Source organism: Sminthopsis crassicaudata, chromosome 5, assembly GCF_048593235.1.
Source record: "Sminthopsis crassicaudata isolate SCR6 chromosome 5, ASM4859323v1, whole genome shotgun sequence".
NCBI classification, from domain to species: domain Eukaryota; kingdom Metazoa; phylum Chordata; class Mammalia; order Dasyuromorphia; family Dasyuridae; genus Sminthopsis; species Sminthopsis crassicaudata.
The window spans coordinates 79,903,492-79,929,029 of record NC_133621.1 but is presented as its reverse complement, the minus strand read 5'-3'; the positions used below and the strand labels follow the sequence as shown (position 1 = coordinate 79,929,029).

General features: G+C 34.0%; 1 protein-coding gene across 8 annotated transcripts in view; it reads right to left on the bottom strand.

Annotated features, from left to right (window-relative positions):
* Positions 1-25,538, bottom strand: part of DIP2C (disco interacting protein 2 homolog C) — a 578,672-nt gene that overhangs the window by 66,484 nt on the left and 486,650 nt on the right. For all 8 annotated transcript variants that reach the window (XM_074267256.1, XM_074267253.1, XM_074267254.1 and 5 more), the window contains 6 exons: positions 23,510-23,633; positions 22,713-22,834; positions 14,907-15,018; positions 14,664-14,773; positions 11,216-11,346; positions 547-715 (listed from right to left, as the gene is read on the bottom strand). In XM_074267256.1, coding sequence (XP_074123357.1) covers positions 547-715; positions 11,216-11,346; positions 14,664-14,773; positions 14,907-15,018; positions 22,713-22,834; positions 23,510-23,633 — 768 coding nt within the window. The remainder of the gene's footprint in view (positions 1-546; positions 716-11,215; positions 11,347-14,663; positions 14,774-14,906; positions 15,019-22,712; positions 22,835-23,509; positions 23,634-25,538) is intronic.

Here is a 25,538-nt window from a genome sequence, read left to right as displayed (position 1 = left end):
GAAGATCCAACTCACTTCCAGTTGATCAATGATGGACAGAGGTAGCTACACCCAGAGAAGAAACACTGGGAGGGGAATGAAAATTGTTAGCACTAATATCTGTCTGCCCAGGTTGCATGTACCTTCGGATTCTAATGTTTATTGTGCAACAAGAAAATGATATTCACACACATGTATTGTACCTAGACTATATTGTAACACATGTAAAATGTATGGTATTGCCTGTCGTCGGGGGGAGGGAATAGAGGGAGGGGGGGTAATTTGGAAAAATGAATACAAGGGATAATATTATAATATATATATATATATATATATATAATAAAAAAAAATTGGTGCAATCTTCAGAAAGCAGCCTGACAATGTACAATAAAAACCACCAAACTGACCATAAAAAAAAATAATAATTTCCCAAATTCTTCCATAAATGTAATTTCTTCCTTTCAGTGATTGCAATCAGGAGTGTTCCCTATCAAAAGGGAAAACAGGCAAAAAGGTACTGTGGAAAGTCTTGCTTGCTTTGAAAAAAAAAGAGATGGGATTACTTACCTTCAATGATTCTGTCTGCGAGCCTAGTCCCTTGGTGCAAAGCTCCATGACTGAGTAGGAACAAAAAGTGTCTCGGACTTTATACTGACTCACAGCAAGAAGCCATAGGGCAGGATTGGTCTCGAGCTCTGAAGGAGGAATCAGAATAGACTGGTGTCCTGAATAAACACTGTAAAAAGAAAAGACTACTGGTTAGGAGAATTCTCTATAGTTTCCTTTAATTTTTTTAAAGTATTATTTTTAAAAAATATTTAAATTTTGAATTCCAAACTCTCTCCCTTCCTCTAGTCTATCCCCTATCCATTGCAAAGGCAAACAATATGATAATCTATTTTCACATGTGAAATGATGCAAGCATGTTTTCATATTAGCAAGAAAAATAAAATCAGTAACTATAGACAATGCAAAAGCAAACTATCATCATCTAAAATCTAAAGTTCAGTTCCAGTACTATGACCAACTCTATGTAGCCATGAACAAATCATTCAACCTATATGTCTTGATTTCCCCACCTATAAAGTGGGAAGAACAGGATCTGTCCCACATGTCTCATAGACAATCACATAAGATGATGTTTCTGAAACCTCTTTGAAGATTTATAGGTCAGGTCTCGTCAAAATTTATCTTTATTTAAAACATCTTACTTAAAACTAATATGCTATTTGGCTTTTCATCTTCTGAACCTGCTGTATTATCTCTGTAAACCAGAGTCTTACTGAAGCAGGAAGGATGCCATTTTGAAGAAAGTTCTCACTTTTGGTGGTATCTTTGATACAAAGATTAGCTTAAAAATTGAGAAGATGGAAAATAGTCAATTATTCTAAGCCTATTTTTTGATTTTCCTTCTTTTCCAAATAATAGCAAAAAAAAAAAAAACTAGCTAAGAAGGATGAAGGAATGAGACATAGACTTTCACTTCAGTACACCCATTTTGAAAAATGAAAGAAAATATTCAGACACTGATTGTGTTTAAGAAATCTGGACTATATACTACATTGGCAGCACAAAAGGTACTAGTTGGCACAAATGAAGGATTCACATTCGCCCTATTTTTGTGGTTTTTTGAATGTCATATTCAAATATCTACACCTTTTTATTTATGAAAAAATCATCCAAAGTCAGCCATCTTCTTCTAATTTCCCCATGCAAGAAGGTACTCTCTTTTCTTTTTTAATGGTTCCATAAAAAGTAGTTTTCTGCTATAAAGAATTTCAGAGGTAAGGCAGGCAGGGTTCATGGCATCATTAAATGTCACTGTGCAAAAGCCAATTTTACCCCAATATGGTCAATATAGGCTTTCTAGCTTTTAGAATCTCATCCAAGAGGAGAAATACAAACAATTCATAAAATGTTTGTTAAAATAATCTAGCTGACATAAATTCATTTATTCTATGTGCTGTAGAATTCAGATTGAGATCTAGATTCCAATCTATTAATACTATCACTTCTAAGGATACTTGTGATCTAGCCAAAGTGTCACATAAATAATAAGTGACAAGGACTGGAAATCAAACCTGTCATTTCAACCAAATGGAATGTTCTTTCCACTATATCCTGCTTTATGGATTATGCTATAATCTGTGAATTGGTTTAGTTTAATTAATTAGTTTAATAGTTAATTGGTTAATGTTTAATTCATATATGCATGTTTATGTTTATCTTATTCTCCTTTCTAGACACTAAAATAATAAAATGTCCTTTTTTGTCCTTGTATTCAATGTCCTTACATTAAGCATCTTGCTCAGTATTTTTAACCTATTATAGATGGGGGGACTAGACCTGTGATTTCATTGATCAAATTTACTATTTACTATTAAGATGAGGAGGAAAACTCAAATATTGCTCTGATGTATTTCAAGAACTCTAAAGTTGCCACTATTTGAACAGAGGCTATGTTAAAGCATTTATTTTAGCAGTAGAATTTATGTTTTGTTCAAACCAAGTATTCCTTTTAAAAGTCCATTCAAGGGATGAAAGAGAAATAATTGAGAAGACTATAAATTAGAAATCAGTTTTTGAACAAATTCTGAAATCTAAGAAATTAGAAAAAGAAATAATTAAAAGTAATTCTCCTTCCATCCTAACTCCCTAGAATTCAACTGAACAAGATGATTTGTACCTTTTATGAATATCTGCCACAAAATCCAGCCTATAAGAAATAATTGACTATTGGCCTAAATTCCTTTTAACTATATTAAGGTGAATGAAATGCTTATCATTTAAAGAAGTAATTTCTGTCTAAAAAGAACAGAAATAAATGTTGCAAAACTAATTCTATTATTACATATAAACAAGGTCTTTTTAGTAAAAGCATATCCCATTCTCCCACATTGTATTCTGTTTGCTTTTGTGGTTCAATGGCAATTGCTGTTGGCTAAATTCTGCTTTGGGTACCATTTTAATCTCTATCATGGACTGCTTTCCAGGAACTAAAAGTGTTCTAAAATTTGACTTTAAAGCAACAATTGCCACAAGATTTTTTTTCCAAATGGAAAATAACATACTGAATTAGAAACTTGTTGATAATTTGGGGAAACTGACAGGGAGGGACTTAGGAGAGAGGCGGATCCTGAGATAAATACTTCAGGTAACTATAATATGGATGTGAAAGATCTTTTGCAATTCCTGGGTAAGCAAAGGGTTATTTTTTTGACTTACATTTTTTTAAAAAAATGAGAATACCTACACATTAAATGGCTTTCACAACTCTCTTTTCTAAATTAATTTCTCCCAGTCCCTAAAGTACTGGTCCTGCTGAAGAAGGAAGTCTTGTGCTCGGACAGAAAGTTTGCAGGCAATACATGGCACTTTAGGTTTTCAACCTGAAGTGAATTAGGAATTGGAAAGCCTTTTCTTTGATTACATATGTGTGATTGGAGGTGACTTGAGTGTAGAATAGGCATCTAGGGATATTCTGGGTTTTAAACTCAGTTCTAATGACTTTCTCTCTAGATGCAACTAAACTTACCTAGCCATAAGTGGTATTAAGAATTAGTCACTGTTTATAAAGTACTTAGAAAATGAAAAATGCTAAGTATTGTCAATTGCATTTTAATTGAGTACGTACCCATCATTAAACTTGCATGTGTTTTGGGGAAATATTCCTTTTTGTCACACATGCTTGGCTGGCAAGGATATTTGTTTGGAAATAAATGGCTTATTCCCTCCTCCCAAGTGTATCTGTAGTGATTTTACAATGCATAATTTGTTGCATCTTGATGTCTCAGTAGACAACCACATGACAATGTCAACAAAACTGAGACTTCACAATGGGATCAGAAACACACACCTCATTTCAAGCCCTACCCACACTGTTGTCTTCTCTCTGATCTGGAGAACAAGACTTAATCTTGATTGCAATCCATGCATGGAACAGTAAAAGCACCAGACTAAGAATCCGAAGAAATGGTTTTCTGAATGACTCTGAGCAAGTCACAAAGATTTTCTTCACTTCAGTTTCTGATCTGCTCTACTGCACAATGTTATTGTCAGTCACTAATAATTTATTCAGAGCTCACTATGTGTCAAGCACTTGTTAGGACACTCACATAAAGTAATAGATGGGAAAATGCTTTCAGAAGTTTGCCTTAAAATCAAAAGGACTTAGATGAAATGTAGTAAAATTCTAACATATGCCAGTTTAGAGAAAGTGGTTATCTAGCTTTCAATGAAAACAAACTCTGAAGATGAGCACTGCAACCTAAGTGTGCTGCCTGTCAACCGTAACCAGATTAATGGAACTCAAATCTCAAATCTCTTTTGAGCTTTTGCTGTTACTAACACTTTTGAAAATTTCAGAGGAAGGTAGGTAGGAGTTCCTGACCTAAAATTCTACAGGGAGAATTGGCTCAGGAGGAATGAGAGAAGTGCAAGAACGAAATTCTCATTAAACACAAATGATTGCAATAAGGGAGAACAGAAGAGACAAATGCTCAGCAAATTCACTGACAAAGACATGGAGATGAGTAAATCAAAAGTATATAACTGAGTGTGTGTGTGTGTGTGGGGGGAATTACAAGGGACTGATGGTCCTGTAAGAATACTAAGAAACAGAAATTCTAACGCTCAGAATGAGCCAGAATTGATGATGAATGATAAGGACATCAAGAGGGTCAAAAGACTGCCTAAACAAAGCAGATGACCATGAGTAAGAGTGAATAGCAAAAAAGAAGACACAACTTTTCGTCTTTATTTTGCATTTTATGGAGAATGCTCTTCACATTTGGAAGAATAAAACAAAAAATGGCTGATGGGAAATTGAAACTGAAAATAAGTGATTGCTTAATTGCTAAATCTGATGACCTTTTCCTCAATCTTTATTTATTTATTTTTTTGACCTGTGCAGTTTTTGAGACTGTTATTAACTGAGACAGCTTTTTTTTTTCTCTCTCTTGGTTGTGATAGCATGGCTTTCTCCTGGTTCACCACTTGGCTGACTGATTTTTTTGTTTCATTTACTGGATCTCTTGTCCTTTGCTAGAAATGTTTCTCTATCTTGAATCTTCTCTTTTCTTCTGTCTCTAGAGACTATCCCCTGGAGGTCATCCATTCTAATGGGTTCATGTATCATCTCTCCATAAATGACTTCAAACTCTAGATAGCCATCACGAATGTTTTAATATTTTCTAGTTACACATTGATAAATACTCAGGAGATGTTCCTTGGCATCTCAAATTGAATGACCAAAATGGAAATAATCACTCCTTTTTTCACAACCTCCCTTTCTCCTTTAAATGTCATTTGTGGACTTGACTACTCTTCTAGCACCCAGGTAACCTTGGAGTTGTCCCTGACTCTTCCTTTTCTTTAGCTTTCATATATAATCAATTGTCATGCCTCATAGCATAGCATCTGTCCCCTTTTCTTCACTCACACATTAACAACCTGGTTCAGGCATTAATCACCTATATCTTTCATTTCTATAACAGTCTGCAAATTGGCCTTATTGTTTCCAGTCTCTCCCCTTTTTAATTCAGTTGCCAAAATAATCTTCCCAAGGCACAGAACTGATTATTTCACTTCCCAGATTTCCCCTGGCTTCCTGTTGCCTGTAGTATAAAATATAAACTCCTTAGACTTGGATAAAAGCCCTATAGTCTAGCTCTTATCTCTCGTCCTAACTTTATTTTCTACTATTTCTCTTTAAAAACTACATTCCAGCCAGATGCTAGAGGATAGTAATTGCCACATGAATGTGATACTTCATGCTTCTTATATATTCAGTCCCTAGTTTGGAATATCAAAGTCTTCTCATCTCTGCCTCTCACAATTCCTATCTTCTCTTAAGATCAAGTGCAGGTGCTACTTCTTCTATGAAATCTTCCTTGAACCCATTCCATGTCAGTATTCTCTCCATGCTTAATTTCCATATTATAGAGGTAGAGCATAGTAGACCTGGGATCATAAAGATCTGAGTTCAAATACAGCCTCAGACAGTCATTAACTGTGTGACCCTAGATAAATCATTTAAGCTGCTAACTTCAGGATCCTCAACTGTAAAATGGGGATGATAATAACACTAACTTCTCAAAACTGTTTTGAATATTAAATGAGATAATATTTGTAAGTATCTGGCACTAGAAGGTACTTAATAAGTGAATATTTGTTTGTTTCTTCCTCCCTCCTTCCTTCATCATTTACTATTGTATATGTTGTTCCTTCTCTCTCTCTCTCTCTCTCTCTCTCTCTCTCTCTCTCTCTCTCTCTCTCTCTCTCTCTCTCTCTCTCTCTCTCTCCTCTCTCTCTCTCCTCTCTTCCTCCCTCCCCACTCCCCAATAGCATGTAAATTATTTTTAGTAGGTTGATATAACATTTGTAAAAATGTTGCCATGGATTAATAGAAACAGCAAAGAACAAAAGAATAAAAATAGCACGTGAATTCTTAAAGGTAGTGGCTCATATATGGAGTAGGAGAGTGAATAAGCATTGGTATAGCACCTACTATATGTCAGTGCTAAGTGTTTTAAAATATATTATTAGTACCTATACCATTTGATATCCTCACAACAACCTTGATATTTATCACCATTTTACAGTTAAGGAAACTAATAGACAGATTAAGTGATTTTCCCAGAGTCACACAACTAGCCTTTAGGGCTAGATCTGGAATTTCTGACTTTAAACCCACTGCTCTGTTTTCTGTACCAACTAATATTTTTATTAGAGAGACTTTGGAATGTGCCCCTCTTAATTTTGTTTTATTTTAAAATAATTTTTACAATGACTTTGATAAAAGAATAAAAGACAAGTTTATCAAATATAGTGATGATAGAAAGGAATGATGGATTCCAAAAAACAATCTCAATAAGATATGACAGACCAAATTTAATAAGATCAAATGTAGTAGTAACAAATATAAGGCACTATACTTAGATTCAAAACATCAATTGCACAAGTACAGAATAGGCAAGCTAGGGCTAGGAAGCAGTTTATGTTTAAAAAAAGCTGGGAGACTTAGTGGATCATGGGTACAATAAGAATCAAGAATGTAACATAATAGCCTAATAGGCTGCATTAAGAGAAGTAAAATGTTCAGAAAGAGGGAAGTGAAAATTCTGCTGCCTTCTAGCCTAAGTCAGGCCAGTGTATAATTCTAAGAGTTATGTTTTTAAGGTGACTCCAGAGGAAAGTGATTAGAAGTACAATGGCTAGAACCTAGGAGTTTTTAGTCTAGAGACAGAAAGATTCCTTGGGGTATGCTGCTGTGGAGGGGCAATAGAGAATATTACTAGTTTCAAAATATTTCTGTTTAAAATATGTTTTTAAGTTGTAGGACCATTTGCAAAGAAAGGACCAGATTTATTTTGCTTGGATTCATAGGGTAGAACTACAACAATTGAGAGATATAGACAGATCTATGATCTATAAGCAGAAAATCTTCCTAACAGTGTTTGTAAAAGTGAAATAGACTAACATGAGAGGTAGTGAGTTCCCCATCATTTGAGATCTTCCAATATAGTATTTCTATTCAGATCCTATTTCTCTGATGTTTCTTTGAATACAGTGAAATCTAGAATTTTCAGACTGAATTTTTCAGTAGTAACTCTGTTCAAAGACAGATTGGATAGTCTTTAAAATCAGACCTTCCTCTTAAAATGTAGAGCCATTTTATTTGCCAATTTGCCTATGATCCTGGCTTTATAAAGATAATTTCTTTAAACTTCAGAAGTAACCATCTTTTCACAGATGGTAGAATTCCCAAAGTGATTTTTAGAGTCTGAATCACTCATAGTCTTAGAAAGCAAAAATTCTCCCTACCTTGGATCATATACACAAGAAGGTTAATACAACTATGGTGCTACTTCTACTTTTGGGGTCATGCATACTATATGTGATTTGTTCTATTTTCTACTAACTTTTCCTTTACTTTTGTCTCTCCCCCCAAAATGTTTACACATTGACAGTGATTGCCACACTCATTTATTTTTCCCATTTGTGAAAGCTGTTGTTGGTCTTTTTTCTCCTCTGCTTGACTTTCTTTCCACTAGTGTCACCGCCTTTTTCAAAGAAGGGAGAGAGGGGGCAGCGAGGTGGGGCAGTGGTTAGAAAACCAGACTAGAAGTCAGGAGGATCTGAGTTCAAATGTAATCTCAGACACTTAACACTTCCTAGCTGTGGGGCTCTGAGCAAGTCACTTAACCCCAATTGACTCAGGAAAAAGAAAAAAAAAAAAGAAAGAAAGAAAGAAGGGGAAACACAACAGGATAATAGATTGTATTCTACCAGGATCACACTTATAATGTGAATTACTGAATTCAGATCCTTGTTTTGGTTTTGGGCAAGGATCTTTAATAATGCTATTAGAAGGAAACTTTGTAATGAATCCTCATAGATCTGGACATGTACAAATGCATATCCCCTTTCTACAATGTTAGTAATCTGACATTCTGCAAATTGACAAAAATCAAGAAGGGATGATTTCTGATTTCAGTAAGTTGTATGTAAGCTACCATGGATTTGATCTGAAGGTGGCCACAATTTTCTGAATCTTATTTTGTGTACCATGTATAGAATTCAAGTAATATATTGGAATAACTCCAGGACCAACCTAGAAATCTATATCTCATTGTGGTTTTGAATAAGACTTTTTTGGAGTACTATAAGCTGGTGTGTTAACTCAGACTACAGCCCCAAGGCAGCATGATTAAGCAGGAACAAATTGGAATAATAGAAAATTTACTTCTGTTGAAAGGATAATAAGAGAACAATTTCTGGGCTGAAAATGGGATCATATACCAAGGTAATAGGGACAAGGTCTAACAAGCATATGCTTTATGTATCTCATAAATCATAATTACCCAGTGGGAAACATTATACCTCTTATCATTTTAGAGCTACTTACAAGAATTAGAACATAATATTTTTACTAATACAAATTTTTTTTCAGTATCCATTTGTGAAAAAGGCTTAACCGTGGACTTAATTGGATTGCCTTGCATGATCTTTGGAGCAGTTCTATTTTAAACAGTCACCCTTTCATAATCAAAGATGTTATGTTTTCAGGGCTGAGTGTCAAAAATGCTTAATCACTCCTCCATGGAATTTCTAGCTGGAAGTTAAAGTTGATCATATTTCTCACCAATATTTACACAGGATTTCCAGAATTTTCTTTTTTAGCTCTATTTCCTTGGTTCTTTTTCAATGCTATTAAATTCAGTTTAAATCCACAAGCATTTATTAAGTAACTGCTTTATATAAGGCACTATGGTACAAGATGAATAACTAATATTAGGAAAAACTAAATGAAGTTGATTGAGCACAAAATGTTCCAAATTGTAATGTTCTGTTTCTCTAAATTGTGAATCATTCTCTGGGAGGAAGTTTCTTTTCTGTAAATCCTTTTCTCTGGAAGCAGGTTTCTTGGGAGGCTTCTGGAGCCTCCAGCCAGAGCGAAGGTAAATGTGAGAATGAAATCTTGATTGAATCTCCTAGAGTGTGGGAAGTCTTCTCCTTGACCTTCACCAGTATGACTTCATTGATGAATCAGACCAGTTCCAATGAGCTTGTGATGGAGAGAACCATATGCACCCAGAGAGAGGACCAACATAGTATTTTCACTTTCATGGTTGTTATTTATTTGCACTTTGTTTTCTTTCTCATTTTTTCCTTTTTGATCTGACTTTTATCGTACAGTATGATAATTGTGGAAATATGTATAAAAGAATTGTACATGTTTAATATATATTGGATTACTTGCCATCTAAGGAAGGAGATGGGGAAAGGGAGGCAGAAAAAAAATGGGAACACAAGGTTTTGGGTGAATGTCAAGCTATGTATGTGTTTTAAAAATAAAAAAAGATTTATAAAAAAAAAGAGAATAACCTCATCTATATGATGGCTGATTTGTACTTTTGATAAAAGTTTTTGCCTATCCCCCCCACCCAATGAAATATAGGATAGAAGACAATTTTCAGAAATATGGGGGGGGAATGGAGATTGGCTCTTAAAAAGTTTAGTTTTTTAGACTGTAAAATTGTTGAAAGCCAAAATTGTATCTTATGTAAACTATCTCCTGATAGAATGTTTCACATATAACAAATGCTTAATAAATGTTCTTTGAATAAATTAATGAATGATATTCAAGAAAACTTAAGAAATCTCTCTATGTAGATGTGTATGCATACATATGTAAGAGAGAAAATGTGTGTGTGTGTGTGTGTGTGTGTATGTGTTACTAATGACTAGTGATGAAGGTAGAAATATTTATTCTAGGAAACCAAAAATTAGTCCTTGTAACAGAATGTAAGCAGAAAGCATGAGTCATAAATTTGCTAATTATTCTTTCCTTGTTGTGTATATTAGTCACTGTTGGGTCTTTGGCAAAATAAATATCTTGCCAAAGCATAGCAAGATAACACTGACCAAAAATCTTTGTATGCATGCTTCTGAACAATCTGTTGCTTTAGAAATGGCAGGTCTAGATGCTCCAGGACCTATGCACTGAAGAATAGTGTTGCTCATATCCCAGTCTCTACTCTTTTATAACTTCCTTAAAGTTTCTTTTATTCAGAGAATTTTAGAGAACAGAGGGACCTATAACTTTTGTACCTTTTTTTTTTTTACCACCCCCAAGGTCACACTTCTTTTTAGCAAAATATGGTGTAATTCTAGGAGGTACCACAATACAGTCAAAACTGAAACATAAGATTCAGGACCAAAAGCACTCAATTTGAATCCTAGTTTTACTAGTTTGCTGGGGAGACAAATTGCTCCACAGCTGTTCTGTGGGTTTGAGATTCATTAATGCTTAACCCAATGAAGACAGAAATGCCCTATTAAACCATAAGTGCTGTTCTTATTTCCTCATCAAGAAGGTCTACATAGAGCTAAGCCAAACTGGTCAATGTCTAAAAACTTGAATGTTTTAAGCTACATCCTCTGAAATAATTTATTATTCATAGCACTAATACATCCTGGCATGCAGCAAAATCTTTAAAATATTCCACTTACTTTGGGCTGTTGTTTTTTCAAATTGTAATTGTTCTAACTGGAATACCTTTGGTTGGTGCCAGAAGAGAAGTGTTTTAGTCACTTCTAAAGCGATAAGAGTGCTTTTGCATATAAGTGCTTAATAAATGTTCACTGAGTAAATTAAGGAATGATATTTAAAAACACTTAAGAAAACACTTTTTAAAAATGTGTTTTTCCTTAAAAATCAGAGGAATCTTACCTGCAGAGGCACCAGAGGACAAACCCAAGCCCACAGTAAGGGTCCAAACAGATAGCCACTTCTCTAGAGGGGTAAAGTTCACACTGCAGCTTAATAGAACGGCAAAAGGCACTAGTGGCCGCATGGGACATCTATAAGACAAAAAAGCAATCAACTAAAATCATTGCCTAATAAAAGTAGGCCTTTCAGCACCTGGGATAGCGACTCTAATAGCTAATTTGAAATTGTGCTGGAGTTAGTGGGAATGAGCTACTATTATACCCATTGAAAACATCTGGAAGTTCATCCCTGTTTGATGGATTAGTAAGCCAGTACTCTGCCACTTGCTTCATGTAACTGGCATATATATGCAGATATGTCCAGGTACACAAGGATGTGTCATTTGGGAATAAGAGAAGCATTCTTCACTATTGCTTCATTCTCTGTTAGGAGACTGTGACAAAGTGGAAAGACTCCTAGATTTGTCCCCCCCCCCATTATTTATTTTTTCTTTTTATTATATAGTAGATAGAAAATGGAATAATAGTGATTGTTTCTTTTCACTCTTCCACTCCAAAAAAAAAATCAAAAAAACTTCTGTTCATCAAGGTCAAGGCGGAATGAGAAAAAATGTATAGAAATGTGTTTTGCTACCACTTTTCACTCTCAGCAAATCAATTCACCTATCTCAGCCTCAGTTTCTTCTGTTAAGATGGTAGTATTAATAACTGCTCTGCCTATTTTATAGGGTTGCTATGAGATAATGGGATTGAAAACAATCAATTGTTAAGTCCTGATATATTTAATACTGCTATAATATAAAAAGCGGTGAAGGCAAAAGATCTGACCAAACTTTTGACCAATTTTATACAGCAGGAATCAGAGTAAAGGGTAACTATTTAGTCTTAGCATTAAAAAGCATGATTTCTTGAGAAGTATAGATTTCCTATTTGTTGATAAACAATCAACTAGTTTCCTTTTCATCTATGACCTTCCCATTCTTCCAGAATAATGGAACTATGTTGATGGTTGTGCTTTTCTGAAGTTTCTTAGAAGTTTTTAGTGAGGCAGCTAGATGGCACAGTGAATGGAATACCAATTCTAAAGTCAGAAAGATCTAGTTCAAGCCCAGTCTCAGAATCTTAACACTTCCTAACTGTGGGATCATGGGCAAGTCACTTAACCCCAATTGCCTCACAAAAAAATTATAGTACAAAATAGAAAAAGCAACCACAAACCAGATTTTTAAGTTTCCAAATGTGAATGACCTACAAAGTCATATTAAATGTGATAAATGTGATGTTTTTTCTATTCTCCTTAATAAAATAATGAAACTAAAACAAGGGATTAGACTAGTTGGACTCTGATATCCCCTTCTAAGCTCTGGATCAAGGATCTTTTGATCCCTGTTTCCAACATCACCAGTAATGATGCACCTGGGCATCCATCCTCAGCCAAATCCAAAATTACACTCTTGCCACTAGACCCTCAATCAGTATATGATATGTTCTGCGCAAAGCAGACAAACATTGTAATTTACAACCAAAACAATTAATTTTCTTGGAAGAGGCCATCTACCCAGCCAAGCCAGCTGGAAGGAAATACAATAAAGGGACAATATTAGGCCTTGAATTGATGACTGAATTTCAAGCAGGTGCCTGATGTTAAATGGAAAGCAGAATTTTATTCAATTCATTAAGTATTTTTAAATTTCTATATGGTTGAAGGCATTATGGGAAGTGCTGGAAATATATAGTTAAAATATCACAATCTCTGTCCTCAAGGAGCTTGTAATCTAGTAAGATAAAATAAATTGAACACAATACAGGATGTCCCAAAAGTCTTAGCATAACTTTACATTATTAAAGCTTAAGTAATTGAATGAACAGCATGTGATAAAAAAACATGGGAAAAGTCAAATGTAGAAATAAGAGATTTGGAAAGGGAGAGATCACTAAGTTAAACAGAAGAGAATTTGAATAGACAAACTTGTAAAATAAGTCTGTTCCAAACACAGAAGACTGCAAGTAAAAAAGGTTCTCTGATAGAAGTGGGAAATACACAATATAATTAGAGAACAGCTCATAATCCAATTTGGCTATTATTTAGTGTAGATTGTGAAAATAAAGTGAAATAAAGTTGCACATGTAGGTAAAAGCCAAGTTGTGGTATTGTTTGAAAGCCAGGCTACTGTGAATGATAGAACAGCATGATAAAAGCCTAAAGACAAGGAAATCAATTATGAGATTATGATAATAGTTCTACGAGGAGATGATAAGGGACTGAATTAAAGTGAGGTACTGGGATTGGAAAAGTAAGAAAGGGTAAAGGACTATTTCAGAAATAAAATCAATGATATATCTCAACTTGATGAGGGAGAAGATAAAGCTATGAACTTTTGGAAACAAGTAGAATAGTAGTACCAACAGAAAGGGGCAGCTGGATGGCAGAGTGTATAGAGTGCTGAGCCAGTGTGTGGAAGACTTGAGTTCAAATATAGTTTCAGACACATATTATTTGTACGACCCTGGGCATGCCTTTTACCTCAGTTTCCTCATCTGTAAAATGAGCTAGAGAAGGAAATGGCAGTATTTTTGCCAAGAAAACCCCAAATGAGGTAAAAAAAAGAATTAGATATGATTGAAATGAATAACAACTACTATCAATAAAAAAGAAAGTGAAGTGTTTTGGGGGAAATTAATTTTCATTCTTAGGCCAGTCCTTTTCAGATGAATTGCTAATTAATTATGCTTAGTCTGTCTTACTCCATTCTTATTGTGGTTGGTTTTTTTTTTCTTTTGATTCTTGCCCAATGTCCTTACTTGTTGAAATAATTTTAAAGTTCTGACTCTGCCAGTCACATTAATTATCATATATTGATTCCACTTGGCACATGTTAAATTCTAAGTTTCATTACTATGTTTTAATTTTTTTTGTTTATTGCAACATATAATAGATCAAGCCAACAGCTGGAAATGTGAGCCTAGAAATTGGGAGAGAAGTAACATTTGGAAAAAGTCTTTCCATTGCCTTCTAATCAAGCACTTACTATGTGCAAAATACGTGGCTAGATGCTAGGGAGATATGAAAACAATTCACTAAATTACCAATAATAAAAGTAATAGCATTTATATAGTACTTTAAAGTTTGCAAAGTGCTTCAGAAATATTACTCACAATGTTGGGAAATAGGTAATTGAGAAAACTGAGGTAAAAAAGATTATGATTTATTCAGGGTCCCACAGTTAATAAGAATCTAAAGTCAAATTTGAACTGAAGTCTCCTTGTTTTTAAGTCTAGTGTTCTATCTGCCTCTACCATAGATATGTCTTCTTTTTTACGTACTAACCTTTTTTTTAACAGATTCTTATGCATATATGATCCTATGTGAAACCTTATGCTCCAAAACAAATGAAAGAACTTTATGGGCTTGAGAGAGACATGCAAGTTCTGTTGAATGTAAAACTTACCTTTACTCCAGCTAGCATTCCAGTTGTAGATACACTGAAGTCAAGATAAGCCAGTGTATCTGGGTTAGAAGGTTTGTAGATTTGGGCAGGCCGCTTCTTTGGCAAATCATCTGGAGACCAAAACAAAAGCTTTAGCATGTCTGGCTTCAATTTTAGAATATGCAAAGAAAAGAAGTAGTGTATTTTAGCTTCAAAAATGATCTAAACAGTCTACTGTAAATGCCAATTGATGAATCTGATTACCTGTATCCAGTATGGGGGGCCACGTTCTGACATCCACTGCTGCCGCTGCCTCTCTGGATCTTAACAATTTGCATATTAGTTGTGTAGTCATTAAACAGGCAGAACGACTCACCTAAGGGGCAAGAAAATGGCAAGGCAATTAGCAACATGCATTTCAAAGGAGAGAAAGTCAAATCTGAACCAATAACAGAATGAATAAGTAAAAATCTAGTTAAAAAGAATAATTAATATCAGCTACTAATTTACTTATTTACTTTAAAGTAGTTTAAAGTCTGATAATAATAGTATCTATTGCACAGAGTTGTGCTTATTATTATCCTCATTTTACAGATGAGGAAACTAAGACCCAATGCTGTAATTACTGTACTACCTAGCTGCCTTTAATAACAAATATTTAATAATATTTTTATGTGTAAGGTACAGTGTTACATAAATCTTTTTTCTTCAACTTTTTTTACTTACGACCTCTTTTTGCCCAAGAGAATTTTATGTGACCCCCAATATATAAGATAGGTAAACAAGTCAAACATTTATTGCTGATAAATCATAATTTCATGTTCCCCACATTCAGTTTATGAAACCCCATATGAGCTCGTGGACCACATTTTAAGAAGCTGAGACTTAAATATGAGGATTGCTGTGGTGAAAAAGTCTAACACCTTTATATTTATCAGCCAACCAACAAGCAGTTATCAAGTGCTTACTATATGTGCCAAAACAGACAGATAAAACAAGTCCTGCCTTAAAGGATCTCACCTGCTAATGAGAAATACTTGTATAAGTATGTGCAAAATAAAGAGAGAGAATGGTAAATTATATGAGAATAATATATAGTTATGGTGTGTGAATTTATATATGGGTGTGCATTCTATGTAATGATAGGCTTTAGAACTAAAAGGCACTTTGGAAATAAGCTAGTTCTACCCTTTCCTTTAGAGATAAAGAAATAGGAATAAATAAAAAAAATTGTCCAAGGACACATAAGTAGTAAATAACAGTCCTGGGATTCAAAACCAGACTCTGAGTTCCAATGCAGTGATTTTTCTACTCTTAGTGATAAGTCCCATTGCCTAATATGAACAAATCATAGCTCTTACTAATGAATATGTGTTAGGGAGAGCAATTTCTTCCAAGGAAGATCTAATCTAAACATGTTAGAAGCATGATGGAAAACTCATCATGTGAATTCCTCACTCTATCAATATCAGATCTAATGTAGAATATGGGATTCTCTCCATCTTTGGAATATCATGTTGTTAAGTTATTTTTCAGGCATGTCTGATTCTTTGTGATTTCATTTGAGGTTTTGTTTTGTTTTGTTTTGTTTTATTTTTGGTTCTTTTTTATAACAATGGAATGGTTGCCATTTCTTTTTCCAGCTAATTTTACAGAAAAGAAAACCAAGGCAAACTAGTAAGTGTCTCAGGCCATATTGGAAAGATGAGATTTCCTGTCTCCATGTCTGACACTTTATCCTAGCTGCTCCTGAGATGTCATCTCTACCTCTTATTTATAATCCATCATTTTCTTTCAAAGCATAGCTCTGGTATAACTCCTCCAAGATTCCTTTCTTAATGACCCCAAGTGCTAATACCCTTTTCCTCACTCTTAAAATAATTTTGTAAAGCTTTGTATGTGTTTTTTAACATTACATCCTCTTGGTAATATATTTTAGGGCAGAGTCTGTCACTTTCTATTCTTAGTATCCATAGGCTTGGTAAAATGCCTGATTTATAGTGGAGTTTAATAAATATTTGTTGAATTGAACAGAACTCTACCTGACAATTCAAACTCTAAAAAGGATATATGAATGAACTGCTCTCCATGGGGAAGGAAGAGTCTATTAATATTTTTATTATCTCTATATTATTCTTATTCTAAATGTCATCTCCACCTGTCAGGCAATAACTATTCCTTTGATTCTCAAAAAAGCTCTTTAAATTTGAGATAGTATTCCTTGCCCAATACATAAAGCTGCTTATTATGTTTCCTTAAAAGAAGATCTGATCATCTTACTCAACCAATTCTAGTGGATTCCTATTGCCTTTAGAATTGACTCAAAGCCCAATACAACCTGGCTCTAACCTCTTTCCAACTTCATCTGGACATTATTCTTTCCCCTGTTCTCTGGGAGACAGTTAAACTGATGTGCTTTTTGTTCATCATTCACTCTATGCCTTTGTGGTGGCCATCCCTCATGTACTAAATGTACTGCATTCTCACTCCCAACTCATTGAATAGTTCTACTCTCTTTAGACATATCTCTAGTATCACTTTATGCACAATATCTTTTCTAATCTCTCCCCAACATGTTAGTGTCTTCTCACTAAACTTCCTTGTTCCATACATCTATCACATATGCTATGCTCACTACATTATCATACATATTTGTTTTCCCCTCCTCCCCTTCAGAATCTAAGGCCTTTTCATAGTGTAATGATTATTTCATTCTTTGTAAATGTGTACCCACTATTTTGCACAGGATGTAGGACATAGTAGAGGCTTTATAAATATTTGTTAATTGATTAAGTCTTATTGGCTTCTCTTCCAAAAATAATATACCAAAATGACTCACATTCAATCAGGACACACTGCAGAAATATGTATCTACAGCTAACAAAAGGAAAATAATGCTTTTGACATATCAGAGAAAACTTCTTTAAGAAATATTATCTCATTTCATTGTGGTTCAAACAGAAAGCCCAGGTGGGCCTTCAGTGTCACTTGACAATTCTTGTACCGTAACTAACTTACAGTCTCATTTCCTAGAGTGATTACTCCAGACTTTTCTCTCTATTTTCAAGCCCCCAAGAGCATCTCCACAAAGATAACTTGCCTTCCTGTTTCAATGAAATATGAGCTTTGTTAAATCTGTCCCTATAAACTTAGCATTATTACCCATAGTCTACTTCTTCTCTCTTGTCAAAGAAGGGTATCCCTAGACTTCTCTAAGGTTACTTTCTGTCCCTATATCTATTCTATGATGTCTTTTTCATAATATTGTTTCCAGCAACCATATACCTCACTCTGTCATGTACTTAATCTCTCCTCTGATACACAGCCAGAAGGTACATCTAACACAGTGGATGGATGGCAACATCAGAACTGAAAAGGCCCTTGACAGATGACAGCATCGAGTTATATCTAATAATATGAAATCCAGTAAGGATAAATTTAAAGTCTTACCCTTACCTAACAAAAATTAGCTTTACAAAAAAAAAACAGGAGTAGATGGAAGCATGAATAGAGAGTAGCTGTGCTGAAAAAGATATAGTGATTTTAGAGGACTACAAGTTTCTATATGACAGTAGTATAATGTAGCAGCCTAAAAAGCTAGTGAGATCTTGGGCTTCATTAACAGAGGTATAGTTGGAGGTATAGTTCCAGAAACAAAGAGACCAAAGTTCCACTGTTCTCTGTCCCTCTTAGACTTCATGCAGAGTGTTAGATTGAGTGCTGGGTATTACTGTTAAAGAAGGACACTGATAATTTGGAGAATATGCAAGGGATGTCCACCAAGCTGGTGAAAGTTTACTCTGTGAAGGAGATTATACTTACTCTGGCTCCAGAAGGCACATCTAGGAAAGTTTGGATACTAAGAGAAATCTTCCTAACAATTAGAGAGCTTCCAAAATTGATTGAGCTTCCTAGAAAAATAACAAGTCTGTAGGCAAAACCTCAAAACACAAAAGGGAAGAAATCTAAAACCCAGGGAAAAAGTCATAGAAGAGCTAAAAAAGGAGCATAAAAATCATATAAAAGATTAGAACAACTGGGCAAAGAAATGTTAGTGACACAATAGAATCAACAGCTTGGAAAACTGTTTTAAAAATAAAATTGGTCAGATGGAAAAAGAGATACAAAAGTCCACTGAAGAAAACAACTACTTAAAGAATACAATAGGCTAAATGGTAAAGAAAGTACAAAAGTTAGCTTGGAAAAACAACTCTATAAAAGTTAGAATTGGGCAAGTGAAAATTAAAAAGTAAATGAGATATGAAGACTCAATCAAATTCAAAAGAATGAAAACATAGAAGAAACTATAAAATACCTCATGGGGAAAACAACTGACCTGGAAAACAGATTTAGGAGAAACAATATTAGAATCATTGGACTACCTGAAAGGTATAATGAAAAAGAGGATTTGGACAGCATCTTTCAAGAAACTATCAAGGAAAATTACCCTGATATCCTGAAAAAATGTCATTGAAAGAATTGAGTAATCATCTCAAGAAAGAGATCACAAAATAAGAACACCAAGGAACAATATAACCTCAGAAGTATCAGATAAAGGGGAAAATACTACAAATGGCTAGACAGAAATAATTCAAATGTCAGAGAATTATAATCAGGATTACACAGGACTTGGTAGTTACACCATTAAAGGATCTTAGATCATGAACTATGATATTCCAGGAGTCAAAGGAATTAGAACTATAACAAAGCATCACTTACCTAGCAAAATTAAGTATAATACATTAAGGGAGGAAATGATCATTCAATGAAGTAGAAGAATTTCAAGCTTTCCTAAGGAGAAGAGCAGAGCTAAACCAAAAAATTTACCTCCAATAACAAGACTCAAGAGAAACATAAACAGGTATAAAGAGAAAACAAGGGATTTAATAGAACCAAACTATTTACATCCCTACAGAGAAAGATGATCTTGTAATTCTTAAAAATTGCACCATTATTTCAGAAAAGCCTGGGAAAATTCACAAGAACTGATGCTAAGTAGAATGAGCAAAACCAAGAGAACATTGTATACAGTAGCATACTGACATGTAACATAATGCAACAAGATTATGTGATAGAATTGTTTCTTTTCAACAATGAAGTGATTCAAAACCATTTCAATAGATTTGTGATGGAAACTGCTATGCTTATTCAGAGAAAAAAAAACTATCAAGACTGACTGTGAATCAAAGCATAGTATTTCACCTTTTTTGTTGTTGTTTGCTTGTTGTTTTTTTTTTTCTTTTTTGTTTTTTTTTTCCTTTTGATCTGATTTTTCTTGTGGAGTATGATGAATATGGAAATGTGTTTGGAAGAATTGCACATGTTAAAATGATCTTTGCACTTATTTGGAAAAATAAAATGCTATTAATAAAAAGTAGATAGCAAAGTAGATCAAAAACCAGACTCCTACAATATGTTAAGAATCCTGCAATAAGGTGTTTACAGAAACACACTTGAAGCAGAGAGACACACAGAGAGTAAAGGTAAAAAGCTTGATCAGAATCTATTATGCTTCAACTGAAGTGAAAAAAAAAAGCAGGAATATTAATCCTGATAGCAGAGTAAAAGCAAAAATAGACCTAATTAAGATAGATGAAGAAGAAAACTCCATATTTTTATTTGTATTCCTGTTTTATATACTTACATACCTGGATTGTGTAAAAATTTCTTAGGCAAAAAGGGGTTGTTAGTGGAAAAAGTTTAAAAAGCTCTGACATAGAAATGAAGCAATATCAAAGCTAAATATATATGCACTGAGTATAGGATCCAAATTTCTAAATAAATTCAATGAGTAATAGATAGACAGCAAAACTGTACCAGAGGAGACCTCTCAGAACCTGATAAAGCCAAACAAAAAGCAAACATGAAAGAAACTAAGGAGGTAAATAGAATATTAGAAAAGTTAGATATGATAGAATTTTGGAGAAAGCAGACTAGGAAGACAAAGGTATATACCTTTTTTTTCTCAGCATCACAAGGGACCTACACAAAAATAGACCTTCTAATAGGGCATAAAATCTCAAAATTGAATGTAAAAAGGCATAAAATTTAAATGTTTCTTTTTATATCATAATACAATAAAAGTTACATTCCACAAAGAGAAGTGTAAAATAGATTAAAAATTAATTGAAAACTAAATAATCTTATCATAAAGAATAAGTGGATCAAATTACAAATCATAGAAACAATCAATAATTTCATAGAAGAGCAATGCCATTTAAAATAACTGTAAACAAAATAAAATACTTAAGAGTCTATCTGCTAAGACAAACCCAGGAAGTTCATGAACACAATTACAAAACACTTTCACATATTTAAAGTTAGATATAAACAATTGGAAAAATAATAATGCTCATTAGTAGCCACACCACTATAACAAAAATAACAATTCTGACTAAACTAATTTACTTAATCAGTGCAATACCCATCTAACTACAAAAAGACAAGAGCTGGAAAACTATCTGACACTAGCTAAGAAATAGTGTAGTAGATCACTGGAATAGATTTGGTAACAAGACGTAGTATAGTTCAAGACCATAGTAACCGAATGCTTGATAAACCTAAAAACACCAGCTCTTAGGATAAGAACTCACTATTTAACAAAAAACTGCTGGGAAAAGTGGAAATCAATAGGACACAAAATATCCATAGACCACTATCTCACATTGTGTGCAAAGATAAGGCTAAAATGGATGCATGATTTAATCATAAAGGGTGATACTATAAGCAAATTAGAAAAGCAAGGAAGTCTACCTTTGCCAGATCTATGGGGAATGGAAGAATTCATGACCAAACAAGAGATAGATAGCATTATGAAATGCACAATTAAATTAAAAAGTTTTTTTTTTTAACAAACAAAAGCAATGCAACCAAAAAAGCAGGAAACTGCGAAATAATTTTTCAAGTATGTCTGCTTGAAGGCCTCATTTCTCAAATACTGAGACAAACTTCTATGAATACAAGCTATTCCCCAACTGATAAATGGTTAAAGGATACAAACAGGCAATTTTCAGATGAAGTAATCAAAGCTAACTAAATGCATATGAAGAAGTGCTTAAAATCACTGTTGACTAGATAAATGCATATTAAAACAACTCTGAGATACTACTTCACATCTATCAGATTGACTAATATGACAAAAAAGAAAAGTGATAAATCTTGGAGAAGATGTGGGAAAATTGGGACACTAATACACAGTTGGTAGTATTCTAAATTGATCCAACCATTCTGGAGATCAACTTGGAATTATGCCTAAAAGTCAACCAAACTGTTCATGCCCCTTGATCCAGAAATACCACCACTGCCTTCCAAGAAAATTATAAAAGAGGAAAAAATCTATATGTACAAAAATATTTGTAGTAGCCCTCTGCATGATGGCAATGTATTGGAAATTGAGGGTATTGTTTGAGAAATAGTTGAATAAGCTGTGGTATATGAATGTGATAAAATACTACTATGCAATAATAAATGATGAACCTGAGAAGACTTGTATGAACTTATGCAATGTAAAATGAGCAAAACCAGGAAAATTTTATGCAGTATCAGCAACTACGTATGACTCAACTCTTCTCAGCAACACAATGATCTAAGATGAGCACAGAGGACTCACAAAGGAAAATGCTATCCACAACCAAATTTTTAAAAAAACTGATGGATTCTAAATACAGATCAAAACATATTTTTACCTTACTCTATTCTTTCTTGTGTTTTTCCTGCTTTGAATCTTTTCTTCTTTAAAAACTGTGATTAATATGTAAATATATTGGACATAATAGCACATATACTATATTAAAATTCCTACCATTTGAAGAAAGAGGGGAGAAAAAAGTAAAACTCAACGACTTACAAAAGTGAACACTAAAATTTTTCTTAACATATAACGAGGGAAACTATTGTTTAAAAAAAAAAGCAAAAACAAAACACAAAAAGAAAACCTGCCAAATGCTATGAGGACTCAGAAACTTTCAAATGAATGTAGACAGAAGCAGCCTTATGCTAAACTACAAAAGAGAGCATGCATTCTCTTAGTCTTCAGCTACAACCAACTTCTGCCTTCCCAGAGAGCCTTACCTCCACAATCATCTTGACAGTCGGTAATGTCGTGGCAATGTTCTGGGGGTGGGGAGGTCGGACCGTTATTGGCACACAGCCTGCATACAGGCAGCCATAAAAAGCTGCAATTAGGTCTATTCCTGCATGAAGCACAAAACAGAAACTCTCAGCTGAAAATCAGATTGTTTAATCAGTCATCCTTGTCAACATAAATACTACTTCGAAGTAACTTAGGAGAAAGTTAATTGAACAGCTAAACTCTTTAACAGGCTTATTTTTCAGTCCCTCGTCAGTACCAGTTAAGTTTCACTGACTGCATTCATTCATGCTACTCTTTTGGGCATTTAATGCCCAAGGAACCTTCAGAACTTTAATCTTTCCTTCATTTCTCAGAGGGATTTTTAAATTTTGTGATTATTACTAGTAAAAAGTTTAATTACTATTGATTAAATAAGCAACAGCACATGCTTAACAGAATAAATTAGCAAATTGAATAAATTTAAGCAAAAAGAACATCTTTGCAAAATAGAATTTCTTTTTGAAATTTGTAACTAATCCATCATGGAATTGTGCTGCCTAGAAATGTAGTGCCTAGACCTTTGTACGAACCTCAATAAACTAATTTTAGTTTCCAGAGTAGAAAATGAAATGGAAACTTCTAGGAATTTTTTAGGAATTGAATTCACTGTGAGAAGTTTTGGATTACACAGGTATATTTGCTGATGAGCACCAGGGTACATTATAACAGGTTTTTCTTGGCAGGATAGTGCAGGTCGCAGATGTTTGCAGCCCTATATTTTGCCCAAGCCTCTCACCTGGGGGGTAAACCAAGGCCACATGATCTCCATCTTGCAAGTGCCCTCTTTCCATCAACATAACAGCAATCTTCTCAGCTCGTTTATGCAGCTGGACACATGTCAAGGAGTTGGCTATCGTGCCCTGAATATTAAGAGAAGACAAGACCAGGTAAGGATAGTGGCTTTTTCAATCCATCAATTACTTTGCTTCCTGACCATGGGAAATGCTGTTTAGAAAGACAACTTAAAGACAACCTATTATAGATTGATTATGTCATTGAGTATAGGCTTTTCTCATAGACTTGTTTTGAGGAGAGCATTTAATAATTCTTAGAATGCAATACAAACGTAAGTTATTACTATAATCACCATTAGGATAGCTTTAAGACATGGAACTTCAAATAGTATAAGAATAAGATATTTCACAGAATTTTAAGTTGGAAGGGATTTTTAATGGCCCTCTAATCCAACCCCCCCACAAAAAGGAATACCTCTGTAACATATTTGAGGAAAGATTATACAAATTCTATGTGAAGGCTCCCAAGGAGAGGATCTCACCACCAGTCAGCATAGTTCATTCCACTGTTAGAAAGCTCTAATTAATCTGGAGTTTTCTTTAACAAGAAGCCAAAATCAGCTTTTTTCCCATCTTTGATCAACTATTCCTAGTTTTGCCTTTGGGAGTATATACATGAAATACTTGGATATTTCTTTAAATAGTTATCTGAAATATGGCAGTATTCTGGTGATTTAAGAACTTGGCATATCAATAAGGATCTGTGATATTCCACAGCCAGATTAAGGTATCTATACTTTCTGCAAAAATCATCACCCATACCAAAAAAAAATTATCAAAATCACAAGATAATAGGAAACTACATTTATCTAGAAGGAGTACTAAAATAGTAGTTTCTTGGGAAAAAAAACATTGATAATGATTTCAAATAAGGATACAAGATTCAAAACAACAGCTCCCATTTACGTAGTGCTTTAAGATTAAAAAAAATCTTTTCCTTCCAATACCCTAGTAAAGGAAATGGTGTAAGGAAAAATATCCCCATTTTACAGATGAAGAAACTGAGGTTTGGAGGTTAAATAATTTGTTTACAATAACATAGGAAGTATCTGAGTTAGAATTTGAATCCAGGTTAGGAATTTAAATCAAGTCTGGTACCAATGACACAGAATATACACAGAAAACTATGGCAAAAAGATAAAAACAACTCTGTAATTAAATGAGGATATAAGTTGCAGTCAGTATTTATATTTGTTCTTTGCACTCATATACTTCATACCATAATATGCCAGCAGGGCTATTAATTCTGAGGCCCACCTCGATATTCTCAAATGAAGTACGAACCAGATTATGACATAACAAAGAAATATTTAACAAAATAAACACACAACAGAATATAGAGAACACATCAATACTTTTCTAAGTTAATATGTAGCCCACAGGGATCCTTATGGGTGGCTTATTGCTCCATTTCTATCTGAGTTTGACACCATTGGGCTACAGCATTTCCCAGGGTGAAGAAACTGCAGTATAACTTTGTCTAACAGTTTTCTGTTCTCTTCAAATTGTAGTTTTAAAAGTTCAGAAGAAAAAAGGAGCCTGGAGCTTTTTATATAATAAGAAGCTATTTTTGTCAGCAGGAAGTCAGTTGTAAAAACCTCAGAAGTGGAAAAAGACTAATTAGAGTATAATCTCTATCCAGAATAGCCTATATGGATACAGGGAAATAGAGTATCATAGAAGAATTGCCACTAGAAGGATCATTCTTGAAAGAAGATTGTCATGGGATTTGCCAGATTTAGGAAGTTGATCTGAAATCTGATTTTCATTCCTTTTTTTGCTGGGACACCACCGGGTTAAGACAGCATGCTAGTCTAACGGGATGAGGGGGCAACTTGAAGCTCAAGGCAATGGAATAAAAAAAAAGCTGTGCAATAGGAGTTTGATTTTTTTGAAGGCACTAATTTAATAATTAGCTAGCTAAAAAAACACCAAAACATCTTTTTTTTTGATAACTAATATATAATCATG